Source organism: Protopterus annectens, chromosome 14.part0 (assembly GCF_019279795.1).
Source record: "Protopterus annectens isolate FY-2018-M chromosome 14.part0, PAN1.0, whole genome shotgun sequence".
In the NCBI taxonomy this organism is placed as follows: domain Eukaryota; kingdom Metazoa; phylum Chordata; order Ceratodontiformes; family Protopteridae; genus Protopterus; species Protopterus annectens.
The window spans coordinates 60,577,938-60,598,686 of record NC_056748.1 but is presented as its reverse complement, the minus strand read 5'-3'; the positions used below and the strand labels follow the sequence as shown (position 1 = coordinate 60,598,686).

The 20,749-nt window shown below is 39.5% G+C and overlaps 1 protein-coding gene across 1 annotated transcript in view; it reads right to left on the bottom strand.

Annotated features, from left to right (window-relative positions):
- The window catches only part of ZCCHC24 (zinc finger CCHC-type containing 24), a 1,058,990-nt gene that overhangs the window by 216,367 nt on the left and 821,874 nt on the right, over window positions 1–20,749 (bottom strand). Inside the window, exon 3 of the mRNA XM_044055768.1 lies at window positions 1,157–1,321. Coding sequence (XP_043911703.1) covers window positions 1,157–1,321 — 165 coding nt within the window. The remainder of the gene's footprint in view (window positions 1–1,156; window positions 1,322–20,749) is intronic.

Sequence of the window (20,749 nt, the reverse complement as noted above, 5' to 3'; positions counted from 1 at the left end):
AGTCCCTAGATCCCTTATTTCTGTTTCAGATTTCAGGGGGTTACCTCCTATGTTGTAGTTTGCGGGTACTCTGTTTTTTCAAAGGGGATTACTACGCATTTTTTGCATTTAGCTTGAGACCATGGCTTTGACACCATGCATCAGTCTCATTTAGGCCCTTCTGGAGGATCTCCATGTCGGTCGGAGACTCTATTATAGCACCCAGTTTGCAGTCGTCCGCAAACTTAGTCAGCCGCAGCCCTTCCGTGCTTGCCTGTACTTCTTAAGTACATGCCAAACAGGAGGGGCCCCAGGACAGAGCCCTGAGGCACACCACTCATTACTGGTCTGGATTCGGACATAGACCCCGCTACTCTTACTTTATGGGATCTGTCTGAGAACCATTTTGTAATACCAATGTGCCTTAAAAGTCAAAAAGTAATTTTATCAAAACTTCAAACTTTGCTCTTTTTTTTCTGTCCGTTGAATGTTACAGTAGTTTACATTGAAAGTCTGGGAAATATTTTAAAGCTTAAACACTTGGAATGTTTCATTTCCACCAGACTAAATCTAGAAATTTGAGTTCATCTGACTTTACAATCCATATTTTATATATATATATATATATATATATATATATATATATATATATATCTGTGTGTGTGTATAGATATATATATTTTATATATATATATATATATATATATATATATATATATATAGAGAGAGAGAGAGAGAGCTATGCATACATCAAAACATCTTAATGCACAAATAAGAGAGAAAAATAAAACAATGGGGGAGTACAAAGGCCCAAAACCAGGGACAGATTTTTAAATAATGCTCTTATCAAATCAGCAAGTTCCTAGAATAACATCTTTTTTGTTTTGTATTAACATGCATTTTCTGAAGGATATGAAATCTGGAACATAAATGTCTGTCATTTAGTGACTGCAATCCCCAAATTATTTGACAGAAAACCACACACTGTATAAGGATCAGACCAAAAATATGAGGCAAAAATTTGTACATTCTTTTAAATTCTGGACAGTTGAGAGTTAAGTGTTGTGATGCAATAGGCAAGTTTTACTGGTCTATAATGGGGCTTAAGGTTGATTCTATAACTAACAGATATTACTTCTTTGAGCCATCTGTATCTCTCTATTGATAGATCACCTACCTGTTTGTGAGGGTAAACATTAATGTGACACTTGATACATTCTTGTCCCATGTTCGCCCACGAGTTCCCGCTCATCCACTTCCGCTTACACTTTGGACACTTGTATTCCCCGAAGCAGCGTTTCTTTCCCTGGTATGGAGTCAAACCTTCACCTTTTGGACGTGCCTGAAAAATAAAAGCAGAAAGGGATTAAGATTTACATTGAGATCCTGGGACAAGAGACTTTGTTATGTGTCATATAAGAGCTAAACACATGCCCAGATAGTTCTAATACAGCTGCACTGCAAATTCTGCACTTGCCGTCCATTACATTCAAACACATAAGTGCATGGTTCAGCTCTCCACATGCAGGAAATGTCACTTCATACTTGACTGTTATAATATATTGTCAGTAAATCAAAACACTATACAGCAAAACAACTCAAACAGTAAAGCTGTACACTCAGATGCGACAGAAATAGAAGTTTTTAAAACATTATTTAACTATTTTAAGCAGTTTTGTTAACTCATACTGGAAAGGTATTTTAAAGCTCTTTTAAGCCTAGGTGTAAATACCTAATTAATCTGGAAGCATCCCTCTCACATAAAACATGCCACAATCTCAAAATTCACACCAAAATGTTTTATGCTGAAGCTGTAAAAAAGTCACTCCAAAACCTCCTAGAATTAAGAGGAAAAAAATCAGGCCACTCATCCACCTCATAAATACCTACCACAGAGATGCTTCAAATCTGGCGCACTGAACCACAGTACCAAGATACATATTTTAGGCAGATGACTTTGTTTGGCACACAGACTTGTCAATCACAAAGCTGGAAAAACTCAGCTGCAGTGTGCTGTTTCTCAGGTGCCAGGGTCTCTGAATTTAGAAGGGCCCTAAGAACCAACTACTGACAAATATGACTATGACATGGTAGCGGTACACTCGGATGATAATAATAATAACAACAATAATAATAAAAATGTCATGAAGGATATGCAGAAAGACATGCCAGAACTTTTCATGTACGTTACAAACACAGGTGAGATACTGGTCCTGAACGGAATCTGTTCTTCACCTCAAACAATACCGAGATGCAAAGGAAAGACAATTGGCTTCAATAACTGATTAAACAGCTGGTGTCATTTCAGAAGGGTCAGTACGTGCTAGCACAGGACAAGATGCTCGACAGTTCAACTTGTTGCTTTGCTAAAGATGGCATGCACCCCTCATTCCAAGGCTTCTGCATACTGACTAAAACATCTGTAACATATCAGTCCTGAAAATGGATCACATTAAGATGGCTCTTCTCAATACCAGAAGTCTAGAAACAATTTAAATTGGCTTAGCCTGAAGCACTCCTGCATTTGGAAAACATCCACGTCTGTGGTTACAGACACTAGTTTTAAATGAAAAGATAGCACTCCCTTTACACATTTTTTTTTTTTGCTAACCAGGAAATGCCGAAAGAAGATGAAGAAGAAGAAGTCGCTTTTAGTGTCTTCAAATTTAATGGCAACTGTGGTGGAATCTCCATACTGATTAAGAAGACGATTACCTCCAGGCAGATCCCTACAGACCTACAAACTGAATTTAAAGAGCTACAGATCACTCTAGACAGGAGTAATGAGCAACTAATAAGCTTGTTCCAGGACACCTTTGTCCTCTAAGGACCAAAAGTCCTTTGCTCTAAATAATCTCCATAAAAGTAAAAACTGAATTATTTTGGATGATTTTAATTATCCTTCAATAAACTAAGACGTGCATTCCTCCAATGTAATGTGTGACCAAAAAATTCCCACGTTTAATAAACTCCTTTCAGCAGTTGGTAAACAAACCTACTACAGGACACAGCATTCTTGACCTAATTCTTAAATATGGCCACCCCTTGCACTATACCTTTGATACCTCCTTTCCCTATGAAGTGTGACCATAAATTTGGGATCTGCTCCTTTAAACTCATAAAGCCCTACAGCAAACCTCACTGCATTTAAGGAATGCAAACATGCAAATCTCAACCTACTGTATGACGAAACATCAACACCACTGATCCTGATACAGCAGGAAGCTTCACTAAGGAATTCTACAATCTTTTAGAAAAAGGCATAACACTAGTTGCCCGTAACAGAACCAAATATCATGGGTTAATCAAAAATAAACCACCCTGGCTGTCCACCACCACCCCAAATAAAATCTACAAGAAAGAAAACTCTATAAATTACCTAGTAGCTCCACAACCACTCCTCTCAATTAAAATATAAAAAGCATTACAAAGAAAATCTGAAAAACACCATCAGGTCCACTTAAGGGAGCTCATGAATTTATATGAAGTCAAAGATGATCATAAATCTGTCTTGTAGCTATGTTAGAAGAATAAAAAACAATACCCTAAATTGTTCTGAACTTATTTACAATGACATCACCTATTCCGAACCAATAGTCATTGCCAATATCCTTGGAAACAAATTTAGTGCCAATTTCACCCCCAAGATGTCTATCCAAAGCAGTGAAATACCTAAATCTCTTACTTTCCTAACTGCCTGTAAATATCATTTACCGAAACCGCTAACCAAGAGCAAAAAATACTTCTCCCATTACACCCAGCAATATATTTGTTTGCTTAAAAATAGTACTAACTATAGACTGATTTCTTAAAACATTTAATCTAAGTTTAGTTACTGGTTTTGCCCTGATGAGTGGTGTATTATAGTGATGATGCCCCTCTATAAGGGTGGGCTTTATAAATCATCCTGGTAATTACAGACCTATCAGCCTTACATGCCTCTTCTGCAAAGCCATCAAATGTATTACAACTGACCCATACTACAATATCAAGACATTTATTAGACTTGCCTCAAACTTCTGGTTTTGTAAATGGGCACGGAGGCTATAGATGGTGGCCATGCGGTACATATAGCATATCTTGATGTGGACAGGGCCTTCAACACCATTCACCATGCTGGCATCATACAGAAGCTAACTGCTTAAAATTTTTACCCATCTGTGGTAAGACAGATGGCAAACTGGATGGACAGAACCCCCACAGTACAAATTGCAAGCACCTCATCAGAAGGTGATAAAGCAACAAGGGGTGCCCCTTGGGCTTTTTCCTGGAATCTGTAGTTTCTGGTATTTACTTCCCAGATCTGAAAGCCAAGAGCCAAGACCTCTAACAAATTTAGAAGATGACTTCAAACTGGGAGTTCTTAAATCACCCTCTGACACGCAAACCCTCCAGAGTGAAATCTCCCTAGTAAACTAATTCAATTTCCTAATTAAATAGCACTTTTGGTAGACAACGCCTCCCCCTTACAATACTGTATTGACAACACATCAATAAAAAATGAAAATGTAGTCAGGAACCTAGAAACTTAGAATGAACTGATAATGCCTTCTCATTTGACCATCATGTGACAATCCTTTTATTCAGCACAGCTAACTGTCAAAGGAATATCAAGGTTTAAAGTACTCACTTTTTTATACTTCACATTGATCAGATTAACTATCATCTATACTGATCCCTTTGAGACATAGCTCATTAAACATATCAAACAATTTCAGAGACTCTAAAGTTTCCTAACAAAAGAAGATCACAGGCCTAAAACTCCTGACCTATCAAGCACAGGTCAGGAGCTCTCTCTTTTTACTCGGTATCTAAATGACTTTTGAGGGAAGATCAATGACTCACTTACCTTAATATTACAGACCTGGTGTATCTTCACAACTCCATTGGGTCCATCAGTGCTAAACCTGGGACCTTAGCCTTCACCAGCATATAAATAAAACACGATGTTCGGACAGGCTTATAACCTAGAGCTTCCTAAACATCTGGAATAACCTCCCCTGCATCTTAACCAGTGTGGCTCACGATTTTCCTTTAAACATAACCTAGATGACTGGATGGGTATTCACAAATTTACTCCTGGATTGAGTGGTATGGCCATCCTGACAAAGGAGGTGTGGTCTGAGGTACACTGCTGTCAAGCTGTAAATTAGACTCTATAGTCTTGAAATTTCTATGACTCTAAAACGTTAAGAAAATACAATAATCAAAAACAACATGTTTTACTAACACCTGAAAATTCATACCGGCTCCATGGCACAGGGGGACCCAATCTGTGACCCATATGCCCAAGTGCAAATTACAAAACCAACCTATGAGTGAGGAGTTGACTTGAGGGATAGTGAATGGTAGTAGATTTGCAGGTTCACCAATCCAATTAGGAGCATTAGGGTTTTAAGAACAGAACCAATGGCAAATGGTTTAAAGCATTTTCATGGGTCTGAAATTCAGTTTAGTAATGAACGTTTTTTTTCCTGAATATTCTAAAAAAAAAAAAAAACTCAAGAGGTCAGTGTTGCATTACTCATGCTTAACATGATATTTTTATTTTTATTGCACTTTTACAATTGAATGTACCATATATATGTGGAGACCATTCAAAATGAAAACCCAGGAGAAGAGCTTCACAAGAAGAGTGAATAGATGGAGATAGCCACATGAGGACTAAATGGCAGACTAGGTTGAAAAGAATTGGTAGAAAAAACTACACTTCATCAAAATAATCTTAAGGCTGATTATGTAGTTTGTTTACGGGACAGAGGCATAGCTGGCTCAACTAGTGCCCCGTGACAGTCCCACTAACTAGCACCCCACTCCCTCAGTGATGAGACAAAAAAAATATATTGAAATTACTGTAGGAAGCTGATAACAGTAATGCAGCCGATAATCCAAATCCGTGTCCCCAGCTCAAAGCAAAACAGAAAGAAAAAGAACGGCTTCAGATTACTGTAGGAAGCATTCCATTCGACTTCCTACAGTAAAAGAACGGCTTCAGATTACTGTAGGAAGCATTCCGTTCGACTTCCTACAGTAACTCAGCTAATCCGCAGCCTTGGTCCCAAGTGCCTTTTTGTATGAGCATTTTAATACAGAGAAAAAGTAAGTACAGGTTTAAGCCTCTCGACTGTGTCCCCTAACACTTTGTGCCCCTTCTCCCCACCCTTGCTACTCTACTGTTAGGTGAGGGAAAAACTGTGATATGATACAAGCATTTCCAGAAAAAGAGGAACACAGTAATGTACAGTGAGAAATGTATTTCAGGAAATGCTACTTTGGACTGCCCAAATAAGAGCATGGTACAGAAAAAAAGACATACTAAACTGATGCACCCTTGCCATACCAGTCATAAAAGACTCCTCCTCAGCGAGTCCTACAAGCAGGCTCATGCATTCCACTAACCAGAACTTGGCAATTTTTTTGGAAAGTTCTCCAGTAAGGGACGACCATGTGCCTACAGAAATGCATGATATGATATCGAATGTTCAGAACATCGACATTTTGATCATCGAGACCAGAACATCGATGTTCAGAACATCAAAGGTTTAAAGTGGAAGTGCCAGGTAAGTGAGATTATGGAATGCTGGGTGTGTATGCAGGGCAGCAAGGTGCCCTGCATGTTGTGTGTGTGTGCCATCTGAGTGTTGGCATTGCAGGTAGGGTACAGGAAATCTCCCGTTTAGTGCTACCGCATATAGCGGTAAATGGGAGATTTCCCTTACCCCACTGTAGTGCGATCTCGGATTTGAAATATTAAAGTAGGGGGGTGCAGGGGGGCGAAGCTCCCTTGCATAACACAGTTTTTGTGATTATTTTGTTGTTTTTATGGTTCATTTTGAACCTTCGATGTTCTGGTCTCGATGATCAGAATGTCGATGTTCTGAAGATTCAATGATTCAAAGCGAATCCTATATAACACACAGTACATAAAAAGCATGCTTGCTTCACAAGCCTTCCAGTTTTCCACTAGCCAGTATCAAGTATTTTTCTGAAAAATAAACAAAACAATAAAGACTTAGCACCTATGTTGTTAACATGTAATATACAATCATATTCTTGCTCAATTTATGGGGAGCTCCAAAAATTTTGGGTGGCAAAGAGAATGTTCTCATTCACAGCAGAAAGAGTACTTCAGATCCAGCAAGAAGGGACGTCTTGCACATCAGCTGATATGGTAACAATGTATCTAATATAAAAGACACTATTTGTGTCCTCTGGGGGGGGGGGGGTAAATCCCAAGAAATATCCACCAGGAAAGGAAGGAGCTGGAGAATCTCATAAGGACAGAACTTTGAAGGCTGAGACCAGAGGTACAGAAATGGTAAAACAGGCCTGCATGCTAGAGTCATACTACCTCTCAACTGTACAGATTTCTGCAGAATGTCCAGATTTTTGGCTCATATTTTTGGCCCGTTTCTCTACTTTCCTGGCAAATCACTGGGATGATATCAGGGCTGTAGCCACTAAATATTGACATACATTTGAGTTTCAGACTTCAAATCCATCAGAAAATGTATATTGAAACAAATCCTATTACTCTACAAACTTTCTAAGTTTATAAGAGCAATATTTAAAATATGCCCCTATTTGTAACTCCCATTTTGTCAAGCTTTGTACAGATTTTTTTGCATTAAGAGTTTGAGAGGTACTAGCCTCTGTGAAGGTGTGCAGAAAAGACCAAATAATCTTGGAAGAAATAAGTTCAGCTCAGATATTTTGAAAGTATATACTGGAAGTTAGTGCAGTGTTTTGTAGTGCAATAGATGAACTATGTTCTCTTGGCAAAAGGAAAAGCAGTTCACAAGCCACTTGAAAAACATCCATCTGTCAAATGCATGCCCTAATCCCCAAGGAGAAGAGGGGAGATACTCCTGGCATGCGTCTGCAAATGTGTGTACCCATGCCAGGAATAGCTGGGAATATGGAGTACCTATAATGTGAGATAGACCCTTACTCCATATTCCCGGCTATTCCTGGCATGGGTACAAAAATTTACAGATGCATGCCAGGAGTGTGTACCCATGCCAGGAATAGCCGGGAATATGGAGTACGTATAATGTGAGATAGACCCTTACTCCATATTCCCGGCTATTCCTGGCATGGGTACACAAATTTACAGATGCATGCCAGGAGTGTGTACCCATGCCAGGAATAGCCGGGAATATGGAGTACCTATAATGTGAGAGAGACCCTTACTCCATATTCCCGGCTACTCCTGGCATGGGTACACAAATTTATAGATGCATGCCAGAAGTGTGTACCCATGCCAGGAATAGCCGGGAATATGGAGTACCTATAATGTGAGATAGACCCTTACTCCATATTCCCGGCTACTCCTGGCATGGGTACACAAATTTACAGATGCATGTAGGTGTGTGTACCCATGCCAGGAATAGCCGGGAATATGGAGTACCTATAATGTGAGATAGACCCTTACTCCATATTCCCGGCTACTCCTGGCATGGGTACACAAATTTACAGATGCATGCCAGGAGTGTGTACCCATGTCAGGAATAGCCGGGAATATGGAGTCCCTGTAATGTGAGATAGACCCTTACTCCATAGGTTTTTATTGATGCAAAGAAATAAGGAGATCAACAGACTGCTTTTCAGGACAACACATAAACCGCTTTCAGAAAGAAATGTAGGTTTGACCTGAGGCACACCAGATCCCAGAGATGCGCCAAAATGGGGCTCTACACATGACGGCCTAATGCTTCATGATCTTACAGATAGAGATGGTAGCTAGACGTAAAACAGTTTAACAAACAGTGAGCTTCAGTGCCAATGCCCTGTTACAAAACTGAAGCTTAAGTGGTTGAGTAGAATGAGACCAAAACCAAAATCTTAACAGGTATAGAAAACCTAAACTCAATCCAGCCCAGAAGTTTTACCACATTACTATCATCATTCCTGAATGCTGCAGTGATGCCACAAACACGAACAGCTTTCTGTTTAACTGTACCTTACCTTAGAGTGCTGAGTTAGAAGGCTGCTGAATTTTTCTCCTATATTACTCGTTTGCAAACTCGAAAGCATCTACCTTTGAGGCACAGTCAATTTACCTTACTTAAGTACTATAAAGGAATGTGTACAGCACGTAAAAAACATAGCTGCACTGACTGCATGTGAATGTGTCAACTTACTCTGATTATCACATGACCCAGAGAATAGTCAGTCAGATCTTTAAGGAAATATGCTCCCACCTGAGTAGCATATACAGCAGGGAATTGAAAACACCAGATTCTTGCCTTGAAGACAACCGATTCTGCCCTCCTCCCATTCTGCTTGCCTTCGCCCCTTCCTCAAGGTTTATTAAAGCAAGTCTTCTATACTACACAAACTAATTTGAATAGCTACCAAACTCAAATAATTTACCTTGACATCAGTACCGAGCTACACACAAATTAATAATTTAGTGTGCCCACAGCATATATGGGGTCTATATCACAACATCAAAGTGTCAAAACTTTGAATGTTATAACATCGTACCCAAAACCACAAAAGCTGAAAACCTTGAAGACTGAGAACAGTGATTTTTTTTCCCTGGGAAAAAAAAAATCGCTGTTCCAGTACATAACACGAAACACACGAACACTACAAACTATGTATAATCCACACCCCCCAACATGGAGGGCTGTGCCCCCCACACCCCCCCCTACTTAAATATACCAACTCCGAGATCGCACCACAGTGGAGGAATAGTGAAGCCATGGAAACGGCCCAAGTCTTTGAACTTTCAAGTTCGAGGTTTTGGTATTCGAACTTTTCAGCGTTCGAGGTTTAGATATACTCCCCATATATGACTACTGTAATCAGCAGAGTACATGCACACACATGTTCACCATACAGACACAGAGACACACGTGCGTACATACACAGACACATGCACGCACATGCATACACATGCGCACACACACGTGCATACAAAGAGAGAGACACACACACACACACACACACACACACACACACACACACCACCAGTTTTCCTTCCTTTTCTTATGCCATTTATTATGAAATAAGCAGATGGCTGCTGCGTTCAGCCCCTAGACTTAAAACTAAAATGCTCCAGTGCACGCCTGGCCAATTAAAACACTGCAGAGGTACTCTTGTTGTTTTACAGCCATTGTAGACAATGTCCATTCAAACCATAAAGGCTAACACACAAATTAGCATATAAAATGCAGCACTAGTCTTATCGCAAGTTTTTCCGTGATGTCATGGGAATTAATAGAAAAAGGAAAAAAGTAAACAAGAGGCTACAATGTCCATTTACATGCAAAGTGTTTTCATTTACATAACTACAAATAAAGCACTCATCAAGTAATCACAAATTGACAACACCCATTACGCAAACATAGGATGACTTGAAATGCTAGTAAATAATACACTTTTAATGTAGTTTTTTTCTTCTTTTGTTTTTTAACAGAAAATTATTTTTTTACAGAGAAGAAATCTAGGACCCTAGGACCTTTTCCTGGGGCTGGTGAAACACTGACTATATTTATAAATCCACCTTAGGACAAACTAACCAGTGTCATACATTCATAAAACCACCTTAGGACACACGAACCAGTGCCATATATTCATAAAACCCACCTTAGGACAAACTATCCAGTGTCCTGCTCATGCCCATGAAATTCTAAACAAGCCTGCCTGATAATGAGCCAGGCATTCTAATTGTGTGATTATAGTGTATCCCTTCAAATTCCATTGGCATGTAACAGGTGCTATGAATGCAAGGTATAAATGTATTTGGGCAGGTACTACAGAGCATTAATTGTCCATAATTAGAGGACATGGCTGCATAATATTTACCCAGGTGTTATCAGTTTCTGTAGGAACAGTTTTCATTTTACATTCATATTGTTATAAAGATACAGTTTCTAATTAAAACAAAATATGTTTTAAAAGGTAATTTAGTAGGCATTATATCAGAGTAAAAAGTGCTCATGTCAGATCTGCCCTCTTCTAACAACAGCTCGTAGACATGAGATTGCCAAATGCTGTTTATTGTTTGTTGTTTTCAGTCTAGTTTGTAAATAGACAAGAGTGCTACTCTTCTGGAAGAAAAAGAAGTCTAATAGGACAGAATATTAAAAAAAAATCTGGTTTAAAATCATAGTTCCTTAAAGTTGCACTGTTGACAACTGTAGGTACTCAGAATAAAAAAAAAATAAAAAAGAAAACAAAATACATTGTTATTTGTAGCATCGGCATATGCAAGACGCTCTCTTGGGGCCAAAGTTAAAACTGCATTACACAAGCACTGGGTTCAGTTTTACTTGTTGACAAAGAATGTATATTACCTGCTGTGATGATATGAGGTATTGCCATCTGCGCCAGGGAGAATAGGGCAGTGTTAACATATGCCAGCAGTTTTGTAATTAATTTTGTGTCATTTGACTATTGCACTGATTTGTACAGATGCTTGTGTTAAAAATGTATCAACAGTGTTATTATAACTGATTAAATGTATATGCTTAAACAGAGAATTCTGAAAGGGAAGAGTAGAAGTTTTTGAAATTGTTCTATAATTTTCAAATGCTGGTACAGATCTTAGCTAAGCTCTGAGTGTGCATTGTACCAGAGTCAGGTGATCAAATGTGATGTTATATTCTATAACTGGCACTGAGAGGCAGGAACTCACACAGCAGTTTATTTTGCTTTGTTTTGTTTGGAACCTGATATAAAAGATCTATGTCAGTTAGTTTTGAAGCTCATCACCTTCCTTGTGGAAGTAAGCATCTATGCTTCTCATCTTACCTTGCTGTATTAACTAGGAAGCAGTTATTCTTTAGGCAGTCAGGAAATACAGCGAAATTAGTTAAGTATTGTTTTTCCTGCATCTGTGTGAATCTGTCCAACTGTATTATTTTTATTTCTCCTGTGACTGAAACTCTGATGTTTATTTACGTAGATATTCAGTATTCTCATGTTTTCTATTTTATTATTTATTATTAAATATTTTTATACCTTTCATTGTGGCTGGTCTTTTAGAGAATGCTTTTAATATCTTGAGAGTACTTATGCTTATTTTAGTGACAGTTTGGCCACTCCGAAAAGCCTTGCTGCTGTGGTTACACTCTGCCATTTATATTAGTATTCGTTTTACTCAGTATAATTGGATACCCTTGTAAAAGCCTTAAAGGGGTTGACTGGTGGTGGCAGCGTGGTTAACTTATAGTCAGGGCAGATAATGTGTGTGTGTGTGTGTGTGTGTGTGTGTGTGTGTGTGTGTGTGTGTGTGTGTGTGTTTGAAAATCAAATACCCAGGTATAGCTGTGTCAGCTACTTGGAACTGGGACACACTACTCCAAAGTGAGTCTTGTTTGGGATCTGGAGAGACAGAGTACAGTCCCAATTCTGGACCGCGTTCCCTGTGTGCTCTTTGGGAAAATTTGTGCTTGATGCAGAGAGCTCCATCTGACTAATACTGTGTAAATCTATTCCTGTTTTAGTGGCAGTCTCTCACTGGTGTCAGTGGTGAGGATTGAGGCTCCTTGATTACTGGCCTGGAGTAGAGAGGCCATTACACCTGCTGCCCTTCAAATAGCTTAAAAAAAAATTCTGAGTCTTTTGTACTTAGAAGGTATCACACTGGTGCATGCTACAATGTGGACACTATATGAAAATAGCAAACAGGTCAATCTGGATCTTGGATTCTTTTACACATTTTTGGACACCACCAAACATCCAATACCTTTCAAAGTGCAGCGCCACAGAATTCTCTATATTCAGTTTGTGGAGCTAAGGGATAACAGTGCTCCACAGTCACCACAAAAGTATGTTATTTAGTACATTCGTGCAGTACTACTGACCTAGGATGCTGAAATATCATTATGATGGAGATGAGTTGACTCAGCATTCATTTCGAAGATGAGTCCCTGCAAACAAAAGATTTACTCACAGCCCTATGACACTTAATCACCCACCCTGCCCAACCCAAACAGAATCATTTTGAGCACAGACAAAACTCTATAAAGTATTTAGTATTTTTTAACCTTACTTTGATATTCTAGCCAGTGCCAATTTCTCTGCAGTACTACATTTTTGTTCTGTCCTAAACTATAATGATTTGAGGGAATTGTACATATTGACATGATTTTATTTATTTTGGCTAAGCTTTCTCTTTCCTACAATGTACTTTGTGTCCCTATAAAGATAAGAATACAGTGCCCTATCTTTCATACAGGATCTTATTTCAACGTATTTTTGTGTCAGTACTCAGGGACTTGACACTTCACTTTCAGAATTTATGGACAGGATATCTGCAAACTGTTTCCAAGTGACACCCTGCCTTGTATTGGTTTCAGTACTTTTTTTCTCAGTTGCAGTTTCTGGCTTGTACCATTTGTCATGTTTTAAACATTCTACAATAAAACATTTATTTGAAAAGGTTGTACTCAGCAGAGGAGATTCATACACAGTTTCTTTCTAATAAGTTTAATCACGTGTTTGTTATTTAAGCTTAAGCTGCTCTCTCTCTCTTTCCTTCTAGCTACAGCACAGGAGTTGTGAATTGTAAAACACTCAATAGGTTTATGACCCAAGCAGAAGGGAATGGAGGCAGGTGTGTATGAAGCATACAGTAAAAGAGATCTGAATTCCCTAATACCCAATAGGTTTATGAGCATCAGTGGGAGTGAAAGAATGAACAGCTACAAACACCTTGCTTTTCCTAGCCAAAGGTCAACTGATGTTTTTGGGTAACATGATGTAAAAGCCAGAAAGATAAATTCTTAAAGAATTTACTATTAGATTTTATTCAATCCCAAAATGCTGGGCTAAGTAACCATATGAAATGCCACAGGATGGGAAAAGCATCTATATTCAGTTAAATCATGTTTTATTTTTAAATGGCAGCGCAGACATCATTTTGAAATATGAAAAACACACTACGGGGAGAGGAAATGTTGATTTTCTGGAGCTCGTGCCGTTTAAAATACACACCTGTGAAAGGTATTGTCTGCGCAGTACTGCTGTCTCCTCCTGATTTGATTATAATTTTAAACGACTGGAACTGAAATAAGAGCCACAAATAGTGTGAAATAGCACAACTCTTGTAAGGGGCTACAAACAGTTATAAAAACACAAAAACAATAAATGATTATTTTCATACTTCAATGTCCAAGAGCAAGAAATCTAGACAAAGTCATATTTAATGGGGGGAAGGAACCAAAAACAGGGACAATTTTTAAATAATGCTCTTACAAACGATAAAGTTAATAGAATAATAGGTTTCACATCAGTAGAGATTTTACGAAGAGTATAAAGTCTGAAATTCAAATGTCATTCTTTTCTGACTTCATTCCTCAATGATTTGCCAAAAGTTTCCAGAAAACCAAACCTTTTATAATGAACAGTCCAAAAATATGAGGCAAACATCTAAGCATTCTGCAAAAATCTGGATGGCTGAGAGGTAAGATTCTTTTACTATAAAGCCAGTTAAGAGTCCAAGAAACAGCATGTTACAAGGACACTTGTGACAATGAATCTCTTGCATTTCTGGACATGCCAGTAGTCATCATGTATATGTAAAGCATTCAGAAATTCTATGGAAGAAGGATAGAATGACTTTTAGTATGATAACCCTAAAGTTTACAAAAGTAGTGTCTAGATCAAGTGGGTTCAGATCTAAAATTTGTTCAGCTTTCTTTGGGACTATGCAATATGTTGAATATGCCACTAGATGGTAGCATGTGCACAGAGTAAAGATTTAGCTGCAATGCAGTTGAAAGAAACACAACACAAAGTTCTATGATGTATCCATGCCTTAGTAGAGATCAGGCATTATTGAAAAAACAATGCTGAACGTGCTGGAAATTTCAGAAATTAAAAATTACAAAGTTCATGATATACCGCAGAGACTTTACCACAATAGAAACAGCTGAATGGAAGAATGCATTGTCACTGCTGTATATTCATATTATCTGACTCTGTTACTTAAACTAATTTAACTAGAGTAGATTTGACAATCCAAAGTGGTTACTGTAATGTTCTTTTTTTTTTGTTTTCACATCCACAAGAACAGCAGACACACTCAGCACAAGATCAAAGTGACCTGAAGGTCATACTGGCTTCAGTTAAAAGTGGCATCATCGAAATGTGGAGAGGCTCAAGAGGTTGAAGAAGACAGTGGACATGTGAAAGGAATGGAAGAGAAATGAACCAGTAGAGGAGACCATGTCAGAAGCAGATACAGAATAAGAAGGAGGTGAGGCTGTACTGCTGTAGTAACTGATTTACTGATTAACATCTTAGGAATCACAGCGACTACAACAGAAAACACTTAAATAGGGGCTGGTCATCTGTGGCAGGAGTTAAGACGGGCCTCACAATACCAGTTTTGATCTCATTAAATTCACAAGTGATATCAGATAATTTTTGACAGTAATGTCCCCTGTATTAAGGGGAAAATCTCATATTTTTCACCTTGTATAGACCTTTCAGAGAAGTCTTACTATAGCTAAAATATTATGCATAACAAGTAGGCCTCAGAAAATGCTTTACTAGTGTTCCTGGACTGAAAAGACAACCTTTAAAGAATACATCATGGAAGCTAAGAATGGGTTAGAACAGTAAGTAGTTCTATCAAGTGCATAGCACAACACAACTTGCAAGATTTGAACACCTACAGGAACCAAAATGTATGGTTTGTGGAAAAGACTTATTATGCTAAACAAGATGCTACTGAGGTTATATACTACTAGAAAGATTTTTGATTAAAATTGCATTACACAAGCACTGGGTTCAGTTTTACTTGTTGGCAAAGAACGTGCATTACCTGCTGTGATGATATGAGGTATTGCGATCTGTACAAAGTACAACGAAAAAGTTGAGGTAAAAAACACACCTTTATCAAACACAAAGCTTTCAGGTACAAGACCCTTTCTCAATGATAGACACAGGTACATTAAAATCAGACATTAAATACCGCAACACATCCGTGACCGCAGCCATGGTCATGTGACTAATACATTAAAATAATTACATTACTTATAATTTTAAGACATAGACAAGTAAAATTAGATAAAATTCATACATACATGTATTTGCTTACTTTTGTGTACTTATATACGTATATAAAAGTAAGCAAATATATGTATGTATGAATTTTATCTAATTTTACTTGTCTATGTCTTAAAATTATAAGTAATGTAATTATTTTAATGTATTAGTCACATGACCATGGCTGCGTCACGATGTGTTGGGCGTGTATTTAATGTCTGATTTTAATGTACCTGTGTCTATCATTGAGAAAGGGTCTTGTACCTGAAAGCTTTGTGTTTGATAAAGGTGTGTTTTTTACCTCAACTTTTTCGTTGTGCTTTGTACTTTTGACTCTGCAGCAGTATATACTTGGTATTGCGATCTGTGCCAGGGAGAATAGGGCAGTGTTAACTAGTGCATGACCTCTAAAACATGTAATGCATCAATGGCTACCTAAAACACAGTGGGCCTCAGAGGTGAGCTAGTCATGCTGTGATCCATCATTAACAGGTTATATAATGTACCGTGTACCTCCACATGCATGCAGGTACTGAAATCAAAAGGAATATCCAAAATGATCACGTATGTTAACATTTCTAGAGATTCTGTGAGAAACCGGAAGAAACCAAATCTAATTAGCATACTTAAGGCACTGACAATTTTATTTTTTTATTTATTTAACATTTGTTGACCGGGAAAGTCCGACTAGGTTCCACAGATCCTGTTTTCAGCGGAGGCCCGGGGAGAAATGCTCCAGAAGCATGTCTTTAGAATGTGGGAGGAAACCGGAGTACCCGGAGGAAACCCACGCTAATGCAGGGAGAACATGCAAACTCTGCACAGAAGGCACCGCAGCCGAGAATCGAACCGGAGAACCTCTTGCTGTGAGGTGACAGTGTTAACCACTGCACCACTGCACTGCCCAATAACTGAAACTGCCTTATACAGCAAGATCCCATGGATGACAAACAGGTTTGGGTGAAAGGTAGAGAGGCAGTCGTTTTATGAAATATCTTCTGAGATCCGAGTGGAAGAGGACCTGCAGCCCACCTTAGTCACAGTCCATGATTACATTTTCTTGTCAGATTAAGGTTACTGTCATTATGTCCACTGTATTTACAGACTATACCTGTGCATTTATACAACTTTTTTGATTATAGCAGGATTCTCTTCTTGAACTATTTTAATGACTGCATTCCTTTATATGTACAGTTTAGTAATATTTTTTTATCCTCAACTCCTTCTTGACCCAACTAGCCTCAAGCTTCTCATACCCTCCATCCTCTCCACTCTCCCTGGATACTTCTATAGCTATCAGGCTCATAACTTTGTTGGGATTAGGTCTTGCACTAAAATTCCTAAAGTTGTGAATAAGGAGCCTATGGTGAACAGTGAATACATCTATTTTATTAGCATTTGTTTACTGGGAAAATCCTGCCGTGTCATGACAGGTCACTTTTCAGAGAGAGCCTGAGGAAAAAACTTCCACAGTTAGCAAATCTTACAAGATGTCTTACAATACATTGCAAAACAGTAAACATTAACTATCACATTCAAGACACAAAACAGCATACAAAGACAAAAAAATGGGAGCTAGAACCTAGAAATCAATAGTACACAGTTACATTTCAGCTTTACTAAGTACAACAATAAAGAAATTCCATTAGGTTAATAGACAGGTGAAACAGAATATGTATAGGGCATTACTGCTAAGAATTTCTAGAAGTGAATAAGCTATTGGGTCTTCTGATGAAGATCCAGAAGTGCAGATTATGCCATAGGTTATAGGTTCATAGGTTCATACTTGGCTATCTGCCCGAGGGCATTTACAAGCCTAGCCCATAGTTTTGTGGCTTACGCCACCCCTTTAGTATGGGGAACTATACCCATTATTTTGCTGTGCCTCTGTCGAGCAGTGACACTGAGGTAATCCCTGGGGTATATCTGCGATCTCCCATCCATTGGTCAAGATTTCTCTTGAACAAGGCCAGCGAGGTGCTCTGCCTCACATATACCGGGATTTTGTTCCACAGCATAGGGAGTCTTTGGGTGATGAATCTATCCCTCCAGCACGTCCTATTAATAGCCGTGTCAAGGTTTAAGTCTCCCGCCCTTGTGGCTCTGACGGATCTAGATATTTTGAGGTGAAGCATATTCATCAAATCTGGGTTTGACATGGCCTTGTATGTTAGGCAAAGGTCACCTCTGAGCAAGCGGTAAGTGACTGAATAGAGCTGGAGTTCTTTCAGTCGGGCAGCATAGGACAGATGTTTGAGACCCTTTATCCTTTTGGTGAGGAACTTTTGTGGCCTCTCCAGCTGCTGCAAGTGCCGGGTCAGATACATTCCGAATGGGGCATTGTACTCAATCATTGGTCTGATGAGTGATGAGTATAGGGAGACTATGACCTCCCTTGATCTAGATGAGAATCCCTTCATGATAAGGTGGGCAATGTAGAAGGTCTTCCTAACTACTTTAGCTACATGGGTGTCGAATGACAGACTACTATCAACCTGGGTCCCCAGGTCCCTGATAACTTCTTCTGTGCTCAGTGGATTGCCACCTATTTGGTAGCTAGGGGTAACCTTGTTTTTCCCGAAGGGTATGACTATGCATTTTTTGGCATTTAACTTTAGGCCATGGCTGTGGCACCAGTTATCCGTTTCTGTGAGACCCTTCTGAAGGATATCTGTGTCAGATGTGTTTCCTACTATGGCGCCCAGTTTGCAGTCATCTGCAAACTTTGTCAGCCATAACCCTCCTGTGTTTGCTTGTACTTCGGAAAAGTAGATGCCAAACAAGAGTGGGCCCAGGACTGAGCCCTGTGGTACACCACTTGTGACAGGCTTTGAGTCTGACATGGTGCCAGCAACTCTGACCCTGTGGGTTCTGTCACTCAGTCAGTTTGCAACCCATCTTGTGATGTATGGGTTAACATTTAAGCTGATGAGTTTTTCAATGATACCCGAGTGGGGTATTGTATCGAAGGCCTTCGCCAGATCGAGGTAGGCTGTATGGACTGCCTTTCCCTCATCAATGGCTTTGGTGACTGTTTAGAAAAAGTCAACCAAGTTTAGAAGGCATGATCTGCCTTTGACAAAGCCAAACTGGGATGGATCCAAAGTCTGCAAGTTCCCTATGTCTTTATTTATGAGGTCCATTATGATCCTCTCCATGGCTTTGCAGATAAGGCTTGTCAAGCTAATGGGCCGGTAATTTCCAGGGTCGGTGGAGGCACCGCCTTTGTGAAGTGGGACCACAGTTGCAGTGCGCCACTCCTGGGTGCGTATCCAGAGGTAAGACTATGATTAAACAGCTGTCCTAGCTGTGGGTTTAATTCCTCATTGAGTTCGTGGAGCACACAGCCGGGGACACCATCAGGTCCCATGGATGCTGTGTTTTTTGCTTTGGAGAGAGCAGTTCTCATTTGGGCGTTGGAGATGTTTGGGGGGCTGCAATCGCTTGGTATAGATATCTCTCCTTTTGGGGGGGGGAGAAGTTTGCACTGAACCTGTCAGCCAGTATGTTGGCAATGTCTGTAGGATCAGTAATCTTCACATCATTTTGAACTAGTTCTGAGCATATCTGGGAGTTTCCTCCCAGGTTTCTAACATAGCTAAAGAAGGCCTTATGATTGTCTTTTGAGTCTTTAGCTATTTTTCTCTCAAAATTTGCTTTGGATGATTTTATGAGAGCTCTTAGTTTTTACTTATAGTGATCAAGGGTGTCTTACCTTTTAAGGATTTTGCTCTATCTTGTAGTAGCTTCCTCCTTTTGTTGTAGAGTTTGTTTATGGCTGGGGTCCACCAGACTGGACGCTTGCCTTTGGTACAAAGAGTCTTTGTTTTGCTTGGGATTGCCTTATCCATGCAGTCCTGCAGGTGCTGGTAGAAGGCATTTGTAAGTGATTCAGCGGCTTGAGTACTGTTTTCCATGGCTCGGGGCCTTAAAGGAGACCACACTAGTCTTTAGAAGTGTGAAGTCGGCTTTCGAGAAGTTCTTTACTGTGGTCTTTTTATTTCAGGTGGGGGTGGGATGAGGACCTCCAGCAAGATTAGTTTGTGATCTGATCTCACCAGTGAGGGGTATACTTCCGGTGTTGAACATTGTGCTCCCATGTTCGTGATGATGAGATCAAGTATGTTTTCTCCTCTTGTGGGGATGGTGACTAGTTGTTCCATGGCATTTGAGTTTATGAATTCCAGGAACTTTTGGGCTAGGGTGTTTGGGCTTGAGTAGTGTTCCCAGTCTATATTAGGGTAATTGAAGTCACCTAGTATGATGGTGTTTGGTGATACATTTATCCCCTCTAGTGTTTTCAGGAAGGCCATGTGAGGTTCCTGAGTTTGTCAGGGTGGCCTGTAACATGCTACAATTTGCAGAGCAGTCTTGCCTATGGTTAATTGCACCTGGATGGTCTCCGACGCATCGTGCGTTGCCACCAGTCTTGAGGTGTGGGTGTCCTTGATGAATATGGATACCCCCCTCCTTTCTTGGTATTGTCCGGATTTTGGGGCCGGAACGCATGATATGAGGTAAAACCTGATAGTGCTGGGGTGCTCTCAGGAGCCTTGAACCAGGTTTCTGTCACAGCACAGACATCGATGTTCTCCATACTGAGAAGGGCCTCGAGTGCGTGCATTCTGAGATTTAGACTTCTGGCATTGAGCAGCATTACCCTTAGTTTTTTTCCTTGTTTGTGTTCTAGGGTGGTAGGTTTAGAATTTGAGCCTTGCCTAAAAAGGCACTATGGGGTGGCAAGAGCCTTTGCCAATATCCG